Source organism: Myotis daubentonii, chromosome 5 (assembly GCF_963259705.1).
Source record: "Myotis daubentonii chromosome 5, mMyoDau2.1, whole genome shotgun sequence".
NCBI classification, from domain to species: Eukaryota; Metazoa; Chordata; class Mammalia; order Chiroptera; family Vespertilionidae; genus Myotis; species Myotis daubentonii.
This window is the reverse complement of record NC_081844.1, coordinates 93,481,466-93,494,439: the sequence shown is the minus strand read 5'-3', so window position 1 is coordinate 93,494,439 and position 12,974 is coordinate 93,481,466. Positions and strand designations below refer to the sequence as shown.

At 46.6% G+C, this 12,974-nt stretch overlaps 1 protein-coding gene across 3 annotated transcripts in view; it reads right to left on the bottom strand.

Moving 5' to 3' along the window:
- GALNT10 (polypeptide N-acetylgalactosaminyltransferase 10) overlaps positions 1–12,974 on the bottom strand; it is a 171,314-nt gene that overhangs the window by 82,056 nt on the left and 76,284 nt on the right. For 2 of the 3 annotated variants that reach the window (XM_059698999.1, XM_059698997.1), the window contains exons 2-3: positions 8,712–8,838; positions 6,038–6,176 (exon numbers count right to left, since the gene is read on the bottom strand). In XM_059698999.1, coding sequence (XP_059554982.1) covers positions 6,038–6,176; positions 8,712–8,838 — 266 coding nt within the window. The remainder of the gene's footprint in view (positions 1–6,037; positions 6,177–8,711; positions 8,839–12,974) is intronic. The other variant, XM_059698998.1, reaches the window with a different exon arrangement.

Sequence of the window (12,974 nt, the reverse complement as noted above, 5' to 3'; positions counted from 1 at the left end):
TCCACCTGGTACCTTTTTCTTTCCCCCTGAAAGGACTTCCTTTAACATTTCTTATAGTACATGACAGTTGTGATGAATTCTTTCAGCATTTTTTTGTGGCTGACAAGTATTTATTTTGCCTTTATTTTTGAAAGATATTTTCATGGGGTACAGAATTGTAAGTTAGCAGAGCTTTTACTTTACTCTTAATACTTGAAAGATGTTGCTACACAGTGTTCTTGCTTGCATTGTTTCCAATGAAAATTCTATCATCCTTATTTTTGGTCCTCTGTCAGTAATACGCTTTATTTCTCTACTTTTAAATCTTTCCTCTTCACCAGTGATTTTCATTAATTTGATTATGATGTGCCTTGGTGTTGTTTTATTTTTGTTCCTTGAGATTGGGTTTCACTGAGCTTCTTGGATCTGTGGTTTTATAGTTGTCATTCAATTTGAAAAACTTTTGGCCATTATTTCCCTTGTCTCCTTATGGACTCCAATTGTATGAATATTCAACTACTTACAGTTATTAATACTCTTCATTTTTTTAAATTTTTTTTCACTATCTGTGTTTCAAGTGGTTTCTTTACTTATAACTTCAGGTTCACTAATCTTTTTCTCCTGCAATATCTGTTCTACCACTGATTCCATTTATTGTGTTTTTCAACTTAGACACTGTTGCTTTCATTTCTAGAAGTTCATTTTGGGTCTTATCACATCTTCCATGTCTCTAACTTTTTAAATACATAGAATGCAGTTATAATAACTTTTTAGTGTCCTCTACCAGTTCTAACATCTATGTCAACTCTGGGCTGGTTTTGAGTATTTTCCTCAATATGAGCCATGTTTCTCTATTTATTTGCATGCCTGATAATCTTTGGTTAGATTTACCCTGGTTAATTCTGAATATTTTTGTTTTGAAGTTTGACCTGGAATGTAGGTAAGTTACTTAGAAACAGTTTGATCCTTCTGGGTCATAATTTATGCTTTTTTTCTTTTACAAATGACAAGGTTTCCTAATCTGAGTGGTGGGAAGAGGCTCTATTCTTGGCTCTGCATGAGAGCGAGGCACTGCTGCCTGTAATCCTCTTGGACGATCCCTTTCTCAGCCTTCGGTAGCTTTGGTACAGGAAGGAGTTCATCAGTAATCTGCTGAGTACGCAGGGAACCTCGGTAGGCACCTGCAGCTCAGTCTCCGTGCGGCTCTCTCCTCTTCAGTGCACTGTCCTGTGAGCTCTTTGCCTCTTTGGTCTCCCTGGACTCTCAGCAACATCAGATGAACGCAGGAAGTCCTCGGGGCTCTACCTGGGTCCCCCCTCCCGGTATCGTGGCTTGAAAACTCTCTCGAGGCAATAAGCTCAGACAATTTATTGCTCTCCTCACTTGTTTCCCATCCCTTTAGGATTACTGTCCTTCACTTCCTGGTGTCCAGTGTCTTTTTAAAAAATTTTTCAGTTGTTTTAGGCAGGAAAGTAAATCTGGTCCCTGTTATTCCAGCTTGGCCCGAAAAGAGCATTTTTAATGTTTTTGTGTACATTCACATTGGGGCACTAATATTATTACTACTACTACAAATGTGGTTGGCTTTAATTTCCTGTGCTTTCTAATTGTCATTCCTCCCCCAACCCGCCGAATGTCTATTTAATACACGTTTGTCAAACTTAGGCTATAACTCCCTCCATTGTTGCTTTTGTAAACTGTTGGGGATGTAAAGGTGCTCAATAAATACTACTAGCCTATTATAGTAGTATGAACTTGTAAATTCTTTTCAGGAAATTCAGCACACACCATAAATTAACCATGTTAATTTAACGAAAAGCAAAAGGGAGCATGGAACCAGGAATCTGGGAGACCTGGGCCCTTTATTGCAACGGGTTCCATTCAGGTTCATTCATTTCTGGAAGCTACACCCATGGACTGAATTTGGAGAAAGCAGTCAGGATTGTAGGGTGTTTTCATTCCCACTGTGGACAGTGTTCACATGGGAGAAACTGATCACTCAACAGAGGGCTCTGCTTAGGAACCTTCAGGCCTGGGTCACTTTAGCAGCTGGGGCTCCACTGCTATCAGCTCTGTGTCTGAGGGGCCTCCATGTGCGGTTGTCAAGCAGCCCACAGAGCCCCCTGGAGCAGGGAAAGTGGGCCAGCCCACCAGCCAGCCTCTGTTCTGCTCCCTGGGCAGGGGGTGCAGAGGGCAGGTCTGCCCAGAGCCAGCTGGCCGCCTCCCACATGCAAGCCCAGCAAGACAGGCCGAACTTTCTAGTTTCCATTCTCTGTGGCTGCACGTTTTCCCGTGTGGCTTCTGGGGAAAGCCAGTGCAGCTGGCACAAACAGCCCCTCGACCCTGTTCTTGACATGCTGCTGCCAAAATTCAATTCGAAGGAATAAAAGGCAAACATAAACCCCAGCTCCTGCTGGGAAAGTTGTTTAAGTGAAAAGAAACCAGAGGGAATGAGCAGCCCAACTGCTCTCATTTATTCACACATTTCTGCTGTCACAGAGCAGGAAAGTCCATCCCCTCCCCTCCCCCAGAAAAAAGGAAAAGCTCTTCAAGACATCTGTCAACTCATTTCTGAAAAGTCAGCTTCCACAACTGGGGATTCTGAAAAAGGAGGGTGTCAGGAGCACTGGGTTTAGTGACATCTTCTGCTGTAACGTGGATGCTGGCTGGGTGGGTGGCTGGTAACCGAGGAGCCTGGGGCATGTTGCAGCTCAGTTCCCATCCACCCAGAACAAGGGTCTTCGCCTTACTTCTGTCCTGGACCCTCTGCCAGGCTGGTAATACATATGGACACTTCTGAGAGCAATGCTTATAATTCATAAAATAAACTATACAGGACTGCAAAGGAAACCAATTAGACTGAAATACAGTTATCAAAATAATAAAAAATGTAAACTACAGTAATAACTGTGCTTCTTGAGGAACACAGGAATCCACAAGATCTAGTGCAGTTCTAGAAACTACCTTCCTTTCAAAGTAGTGATGGGTGCCCACCACCTTTCAGGGCTATCTGGCAAGTGATGAGAAAGTACATGATTTCTTGTGGTGACGGCATCGCAGGTGCTGTGTTGCCTGCAGTCATAACGGAAGGGAGCACCACATTTCAGTTAGAGGTCAATGCAAAAAGAAAGCCATGTTTTTCTCCTCTGTTTACAGACGCCCCTGAATTCTCTCTTCAGACCGCGGAGCTCCAGGTTAGGAAGCCGTCTCTCTTTCTCGGCTGTCAGGAAAGAGCACTGCGCTGGGGGACAAAGGGCTGGATCCTCATCCTGGCTCCACTTCTAACAGGAAAGACTCAGCCTTGTAATTCGTAAGCTGAAGAACGCGTACTGTCTTGCCCAGGCAGTTCTCTACCTGTAATGTTTCTCCCCCATTCCGCAAAGCCCGGCTGGGGAGTCCCCTGAGGTTCCCAGCCCTCTCTGCCGACCACAGTTACTGGTCTTCTCACTGTGGCGCAATGAGCTCCGTATGCCCTGTCCCACCCCTTGCACAAAGCAGTAATGAGGGCTCATTTAGCACTTTGTTCTTGGTGTCAAGCACAGGGCCTGGCACACAGAAGACCATTAAGTATATACAGGATGGGGCAAAAGTAGGTTTACAGTGGTGAGCACGTGAAACACAGTTTATTGTTGTATTATTAATTACTGTGTTATTTTCCACACGAGCAACTGTAAACCTACGTTTGCCCCACTCTGTATGTGCTGGATGAACAGATAAATGGCCGGATGAGAGCTGTGACCACTCTCAGCTTCTCTCTCTCATTCTGAAAATATTTCTACTTTGTACCAGTTCTCAGCCCTGCTTACACGTAAAAATTGCTTTTAAAGATTTTAGAAAATACAGACGCAGGCTGTATCCCCAGAGACTGAGAGCCCAGTGGCTTAGAGTGGTGTCCTGGCCTTTGTATGTTTTCAAAAACACCCCAGGCACAGCCAGAGTTGAGAGCCCACAGTACCACGGAACAGCTGAGGCGAGGGAATAAACCTCCCAGGTGAACTTCTTTCCCAGAGCCGGACAGATGATATTAGTGCAGAATTCTAAACTCCGCAAGGGGCTAAACTCATAAATTGAGTTTCTGACCCTCAGAGTCAGGTCACAGTTCTGAATCCAGACACATTAGCAATATCTGAGCTATATTCTCAGACTTGGATGAAAAAGTTCTCAGGCTTGACATTGAAGACCATGAAACAAATTGCAAACCACACAGGGGAGCACCCCGAGGTCCCCCGTTTCCTCCCCTCCCTATGAGAAATCCTTACGAAAAGGACCCCATCCTGGGCAAGCATGCACTTTGTAGGCGAGTTTCCTCACCTGCCAAGTGGAGATAATAGTACGGCCAACTCACTGTTGCAGGAACTGGCGGATGTAATGGGGCTGAAAGCATTTTGTGAGTAGCCGAACATGCTACCAAGATTAATTCTTGATCACTGCATTCTACCAATTGAGCTCTGACAGGTGGAGAGACCTTATAGCTCGGTGATTAAGAACACAGAATCCAGAGTCAGAATTTCCGCATACAAATTCTGGCACCAGCCCTTACCTGCTGTGTCATTTTAGGCAAATTATTTAACCTTTTTGTACCTCAATTCCCCATCTGTAAAATGGGGACAATAAAGGTACCTATCTCGTTGAGTTTTTGGAAAGTTTGGCCGAGTTGATGTACTGAAAGTGCCCAGAACACAGCTCTAAACCTGAAGTGTGCCTCAGAATCATCTGGAAGGCTTGTTAAAGCACAGAGTGCAGGGCCCCACCCCAGAGCTTTGGATTCAGTCGATCTGGGCTGGGATTTGAGAATCTGCATGCGGACAAGCTCCTGGGTGATGCTGGAGTCACTGCTTTGGGAACCACTGGCTTGGAATGATGCCTGGCATACAGTAAGAACCTTTAAGTGTTAACCGTTATTATCTTTTCCTGGGCTCTACGTTTTAGTCCCTGAACAGAACCCTTTATGCTCCAGTGCTACTCAGAACTATCTTCGTGGAGAAGCCAGCGTGAAATCTCCTTGCAGTGGTCCCCACAGTGTGGACCCAACTCTGCTGCATGAGCATCCTGTGGGCACTTACTTGTAATGCCAGCTCCTAGGCCTCAACCCAAATCTAACGATTCAGGAATTACAGGAGTGAAGCTCAATATTCTGTGTTCTAACAGCCCTCCAGGCGACTAATGCACACCAGTTTCAGGACAATAGCTCTACTAGAAAATCACACGACCACCACAGTAACCCTACTGAAAATGCCCGGGAGGCAGAAGACTTCCAGTCTAGAGGATAGTTTTTGGGTGGACTGGAGCCCAATACCTGGCTCAGTCCTTATTCACCTTGTGGCCTTATATGAATCATGACTTTAAGCCCAGCCCGGCGAGGCTCAGAGGTTGAGCATCGACCTATGAACCAGGAGGTTACAGTTCTGTTCCCAGTCAGTGAGGGAGGAGAGAGAGATAGAAACATCAACGATGAGAGAGAATCATCGATCGGCTGCCTCCTGCACGCCCCACACCGGGGATCAAGCCTACAGTCCAGGCATGTGTCCTGACCAGGAATCGAACTGTGATTTCCTGGTTCCCAGGTCGATGCTTAACCACTGAGCCATGCCAGCTGGGAACCACAGTTACCTTTATAATCATTACATATGTCCCCTCTCAAATGATTTGAGGTAGCTTATAACAAGACATAAATATACACAGGAGAGCTAAAATAAAGATTAAAAATAAGAAACACCACACACAGAAAGTGGAGAGTAAAGGCTGAAACTGTCATTGCAATTGTCTTCTAAGTTGAGGTCTGAACTTCCCCATGGGCCAGAGTCCAAAGGAAATGCAGAGGTTCCCTGTTCCCACCGTCTGAACACAGAAAGGTGACCGGCTCTTTTAGGGAGACATCATCATCCCTCTGCCACAGCTGCTCTACATTCTAGAAGCATCGACCACACGAACCTTCCCACAAAACCCCGCGTAACAGGAGGGAGACTCCTCCAGCAGCACTTCGTGTACCTGCTTAATTCTCAACAAGAGCCGGGGGCAAACTCCTTCCATCCCAGCAGATAAGAGACATTCCACTTACTTCGGGTGCCGAATATCAGGGAGAGAGCGATTCAGGGCGATCTTATCACTGACGTAGATGTTAAATCCATTTTCTCGGTATGCCTGATCCACTCTCTCAGCGTCCGTCATAGGGTATGGTCTTCCTTGTTCTCCGTTTCCTGGGAGCAAAGAGCAAAGTCAGTGCTGCTAATTGAATGGCGTGGGGAAGAAGGATGAGGAATATGATTCAACCACAAAGATGAAAGCGGACGCTGGACACAGTGTCCGTGCAGGTTTTGCAGGGGGAGTGTGCAGAGGGGAGGGGGTGAGCATTCCGTCACGGCCGAGTCACACACTTTATAGAGCTTGTCCTCAGGTAATCTCCACAGGAAGCATGTGGGTGAACGAGAGAGCCCTCAGCCTATCGATGGATAAACGAGGACCAGAAAGGCTATAAGCCAGGTCTGTGGGTTCCAAAGCCCATGCTCCCTCCACTCTGCCAGGAGCCCCAAATATCCCTGATCGGGAGGGTCTAATCGCCCAGAGGAAGACCAGGTTCACGTATGAGCTGATCAATCCTGGGTCAGTCACACCACCTCTCTGACCGCAGCTGACTGGCTCTGGTACCCACAGCCTGGTAAGAGTCCAATAGATGCCGAGTAGGTGAGAGCTTTTTGTAAACTATAAAACACTATATAAATGTGAGGAAATGTTATGGTTATTCTCCAGGCAGGGCAAAGTTTATATGTAAGTCAAAATTGCCACAAACGATACAAGATGCTTTGAGTTTTTTAAAGCCAGCAAACAAATTAAGGTCTGCCCAGGCTCGGGCAGGACTGCTCGGAAAGTGTTGATGTGAGCCGCAGACTTGGTTGGATAAAGTGCGATTCTTTCTTTTCTCTGCATAATCCAGCTGGGAAAGCGCTCCTGATACTCCAGGAAATTGTCCTCAGGGTTCCCAGGATGCGGATGGGAGTAGGAATGTCCACACCGAGCCTGCAGGAACAGCCCAAGAATCTGACATTGCCGAGGGTCCTGAAGGAATGGCAATAAGATCGGCTGGTCAGACAGGACCTCATCTTCTGGCGCTTATGCTCTGAGCATCGTCCCATGCAGTTTGTAAAGTGAATGTGGACAACATGAGCTTGATGGGGAGGTGCAAGCTAAGAGGTGGAGCCCAAGGACTGTGGCTACTCCAATCCTGCCAGACGGGGGAGAGGACTCCCCTGTCTGTATGACGCTCCAGGTAAAACACAGTGGGCCAGTGCCCGGGACGGGTTCCACAAGGGACTCAGATGCAGCAGAAGCAGCTCTCTCGGGCGGGAGCCTCAGGAAGGCAGGATGGGGAGCAACTCATATTTAGGCCCTGGAACGGGCAGGGTGGAAGCTGTAGTCCAGCTCTGTCACCCTGGGCGTGCCTTTCGCCTGTCTATGTCTTGGTTGTCACCTTTGTATTAATTGGGATAAGAAGGTTCAGTGTGATGATTAAGGAGGTAATGCAGGGCAAGGTGCTTGGTACCGTTAGCACTGGTCATTATTATTATGAATAATTTCTCCAGGGCTTACTCCTTTCTTGCTAGTTAGGCCGGTGTGCTAATAACTCTGGTACAATTGTCTGGAAACTCGGCTCCTTTCAGATGTCTCCTTTTTTAATTTAAGCAGCCCTCCCCCACCCTAACTCTTCATTCTAAATTACTGGCACACGGAAAAATGCATGTCGCGTCTTTAGATTTCCCTGAATTTCAGTTATCATTTCAGCTCTATTCAAAGCCTGTTGTAATCTGGTTTTGTCATAATGTACTTTAAAAAAAATCAATAGTGGGTGCCTTTAACTGAGATAAAAATGAATAAAATACCAATCACTTATATTTCTACAGTGTTTTCCAGTGTAAAGCTACTTCGTACCAATACCCTGAGATTGTCGAAGCAGGAAGCATGAGCTCCAGGGACAGATGGGGAAACTGAGCTCAAGGGCTATGGACTTTTCCTGATGGTCACATGGCTGACAGAGGTGTCAGAGCTGCCCTCCTGACTCCTCGTCCAGGCTCTCTACAAACAACCCTCCACATAACTTCCCTTCCCAACTCCCCAGTGGTAAAAGAAACTGCTCCAAAGACGAATTAGCCAAAGAAAACGTTAGGTGAAGCCCAATAAATTCATTCAGCCTCGTGGCTGTAGGGCTGGTAGGGGTCGACTCTGCCCTCCAGACCTGGGTTCAAATTCCAAGCCTGCCTCTTTCTCACTGTGTGCCGGTGGGCAGATGACCCCACCTCTCTGAACTACAGGTCCCTTCTCATCCAATGGGCCATAAAGGTTGATGTGGGGATTCACCGAGAAAATGTGCCGTATGGAGCGTGAGCCGTGCTCACTGTAAATATTCATAAATGTTGGCTCTTATTACTACTGCTCCTCATTTTAGTGGTAAAACATCTCATAAGGGGAAGACATTTTTTATCGCCCAATAAAAGTGGCAAGGCAAATTCCTGAAAGCAGTGGATCTGGTGATGTGAGTGGAGAAAGGACGGGGCCAGCTCACAGGTGAAGAGGGGATTCCAGAATCAGGGGAAGGGAGGGTGGAGGCTGGCAGATGGAGAGGAGCTGACAGGTGGTCCAGACACCCCATTAAACACACATACACACACACACACGCACACGCAAGCTCACATGCATACCCTCTCCACAGGGCCACCCGTGGACGGCACCTCTCTCCGTACCTACACGCTGAGCATCCCTTCTGATGGCTTCTTTGTCATGCCAGTCCTTCAGCTTTTGTCCATCTCCCAAGAAAAATACCTTCTTTTGCTGATTGTGTGATCCCTTCAAAAAAGAAAAAGACAAAAACTGTGAAAAAGAAAAAGGGAAAATAAGTTTAATAACAGAGACCCAGAAATTACACTGCCCAAGGGAGCTTTTGGTATTGATTGAATGTCTGTCAATTGTTCATTTATTAACCCCCTTGGTATACCTCTGTTAGTGCCACCCAGGTACACAAAGGTCAGGACGATGAGAGGCACAGTGTCCACCCTCTTAGAAGTCAGAAACCAGCAGGAGAAAAACCCAGATGGACAAACATTCCTTTCACTTGAGAAAAAGCAGTACGTGTGGTGCTGCCAAGAGAAATATAACAACAACACGAGCCACAAATGTGAGCCACATTTGCAACTTTACATTTTCTAGTATTCACATTGGGAAGAAAAAGAAACAGGGGAAGTTAGTTTTGATACTATATCTTATTTACCCCAATATACTCTATGCAAAATATTTCACCACGCAATATAAAAAATTCATTGAGATAGTTTACTTTTGTTTTTGTTTTGTACTAAGTCTTCACAATCCAGTGTGTATTTTACACTTGCGTTCATCTCGATTCAGGCCCCTTGCAAGTGCTCCACAGCCACAGGTGGCTGGTGGCTACCTCATGGATGGGGCAGGGCAGGTGGCCCTCAGATGACAGGGGTGCAGAAAGTGCTACAGGAGTTCACCTCCACCTGGGAGAACTGGAGAAGGTTTCGTGACATGAAGGCGTTTGGGCTGAGCATCAGAGAGGCAGAAACGAGGGGCAGGCAGGGCAAACAGCCGGGGCACAGACTCCCAGGGGTGGTAGAGTCACAGAACTAGGCCTGGCCATGTTCATTTCTAAAGTCACAAGGAGGGTGAACTTTGGGCGACTGTGTGGAATGTATGAACAAATAGTTGAATGCTGAAAGGAAACAGGACGATGCAACAGCCCCCAGAGAGCAGCTCCCATGGGCCTGGCTCTGAAGCTGTTTATTATGCGTGTGGGAAGATGAGCCCATCCTCTGGGCCAGTGGTAGGCAAACTGTGGCTCTTTGGCCCTTGAGTGTGGCTCTTCCACAAAATACCACGTGTGGGCGCGCATGTACAGTGCGATTGAAACTTCGTGGCCCATGCACAGAAGTCGGTATTTTGTGGAAGAGCCACACTCAAGGAGCCAAAGAGCCGCATGTGGCTCATGAGCCGCAGTTTGCTGACCACTGCTCTGGACCCATTAGAATCAGTTTCCCTAATTAAACGAGGCTGCATGCCAGTGCCTGGGGTCACCTGAAGGTGCCAGATGCTTTCCCACGCCCATGGAGAAGTCTAAAGACTCAGACCTTCCCAAGGTAACACCGCTTAGGTATCTTCCGTGATCCCTTGCATGAGATTGGCTTTCCACATCACCTTGCCCGTTAAAATTCCCGCACGACAGTCCTTGCCACTGTGACACGCAGAATCCAATAGTCCTATTTCCTATGTAATTAACTACAAAGGCCTTGAATGTGTGGTGTCCCGGAACGTCAGCCGTAGAAAGAAGCCACCAGGATAAAACAGTCCACAGGCCTGTTTATTAAGTCCCTGGCTGATTCTTGAGTTAGCAGATTGTCTACAACAGTGCAATATCCTTACAACAGCTTTAATGATAATAACAATCCGTTGTAGTCCCTCCTACAGGCCTCTCTGATTTGCAAGAAGAAAATTCTGAAAGCTGGCGTGCCGGATGTCTTGGTCAGGGACGGAAAGAAAAGAAAACAAGAGGCCACGGGCCCGCAAAGAGTTCTCGGGGTTCACAGAAACCACAGGGGCTGAGCTGGAAGTTCAGCCTTCGGTGGATTTCAACTGTGCTGAGCTACATTTGAATGCCTCAGTGCTGCCTGGGGGAGAGGGGGCTGAGAGCAGGAGCGTGACCCTCTGTCAGTCAGACCAATCAGACCAGCAATGCATCTCTCTGTTTTCCGTACTCAGGATCTGGGTGGGATTTCATTTTAAAAAATGGTCCTCTGCTAAAAACAAAATTGACAACCAAATCTCCAGACAAGTGAACAAATAAATATACTTGGAAACTGAGCTAGGGCCACCTCCATGTTTCGCAGACAGGGAAACTGAGCCTTGGGGTGGGTCAGGGACCCGCCCAAATAAATATGTCTCAATGTCACAACTGATCGATCGTGAGCTATTTAGCAATTTTTCTCCAGCCCTCCTTCCCAAGGCCTTTTCCACTTTCTGCTACCCAAAGATTGGAACTTCAGTTGGTTACTTTAGGTCACTGGGGGAACCCAAGAGGCTCTGCAAAAGCCTTAACAGAAGATAGCAATTTGAAGTGATTCTCAAAGTGTGGTCTCTGGCACAGCAGCACTCGCACCACCTGGAGCTAATAGCAGAAGTTATGGAATGACTGAGGGGCTGGTTTAGGATAGGGAAGAAATTTTGGAGCTCCAGTGGCGCAATCGGTTAGCGCGCGGTACTTATACAGGATAGAGAAGAAATTCCAAGGGTTGGATCAGTGCTAGGAGGAAACAGGACCATTTAGAAGATATTAGAAGAGGCCAGGAATAGGCTGCTCAACTGTTCATCAGGGCGTGAATGAGGAAATCAAGGGCTGGTTAGGCTAGTGCTGCTCACATTTTATGTGCAGCAGAATCCTGTGGGGATCTTGTTCAATGCAGGATCTGTTTCTGGAGGTCTGGGTGGGGCCTGCGATTCTGCATTTCTAACAAGCTCCCCGGTGATGCTGATGGTGCTGGCCCATGAAGCACACTTACGTGACCTTTAAAGGACATTTTAAGAGTCTAAGTTTCCATGAAGGGCACAGTTTCCTCCGTATCCTCTTGTGTGAAAGTCTTCCCACACGGCTGGGAATGGGACACGGGGTTGAATCTCACAGTTGTGACCTCACAGAAGCAAACTCCTTAAATCTTGTTCTCAGGATGAGCTGTGAATTGCTGAACTGACAGGGTAGAGAATTAAGGTCCCCAAATTCTAGAAGTTTCACACCCACGGCTTCTACCGTCTCCACTATCTTTGCCTTAAAGATGTATGTCCCTCTGGGATGATCTGCAGAGAAGGTCTGTGCTGCTTAGGTGGTATCATGAGTCCTCCCATCATCCCTAAAGTAAGAGACCTTAGAGCTTGCTGACACAGGGGGGTTCTGCATGTCTAAACATGTAGTAGTAGAGGGTCCTCTAATATCCTAGCTAAGCAGCTGCTCAGAGACAATTAGCCCTTCCTTCCTCATCTTACAGATGGGGGAACTGAGGCCCAAAGAAGCCATACTACTTACCCAAGGCCACACCAGCAGGCAAGAGGAGAAGAGTCTGTGGACTCCGGGGCTAGTTTTCAGTGGAGAGAACCCTTGCAATATGACCTTGGACAAGCTACAGGAGTCACGGGCACCTCAATCTCCCTACCTGGAAAATGGAGATGGCACTACCTGCCCAAAGGATACTTTTAGATGAACTGAGAAACATCACAAACCGTATCTCCTGAGCACTTTCAGAATTTACACACGGAATGTGGATAGCAACTCTTTTAGGGTTTTAAGAAACTAAATTGACATGTTCTCACCAAATCACCTTGATTTAGGACTCAAATTTTACTATATGGGTTTAAAATATTCCAATAATAGGTCTGAGCTGTTAGTAGGAGAAAACAGAGCATTCAGAGCCCAAAGGGCCCTATCCACAAATCTTAATAAAATTTGCGGTCAATTTCAGGTGGTTTAAGAGTTTCTGAGGTTCATCCGTGGAAAGCTCATAGATCATCCAAACTATCACCAAATGTTTACTGAGAACCACTCAGTACCAGGCACTGTGCTAGGCACTGGGAGTACAGGCAAGACAACACAGATTTCACGTAGGCATGGAGTTTATAGCCAGATCAGTTTCTCTCAAAGGGTGGCTCTTGGGAGACCTCCTTATAGATGTAAATTCCTGGGCTCCACACTGACCCTATTAAATCAAAGTATCTGGCAATGGGAAGCCAAGATGATGTGTTTTTAAACCTATTCCCCATATGAGTCTGATTCACAATAAAGGTGGAAAAATACCTGTCTAAATCCAGCTGCTTTATTTTACAGATACAAAATCTGAGACTAACAGAGTAGGACAGACTTGTCCTAAATCCCTTAGCTTGTCAGCCCCCCAAACCAAACCAGATCTAGCTGTTCTCTCCCTGAGATAGACTGTGAGCTTCTTGTAGGC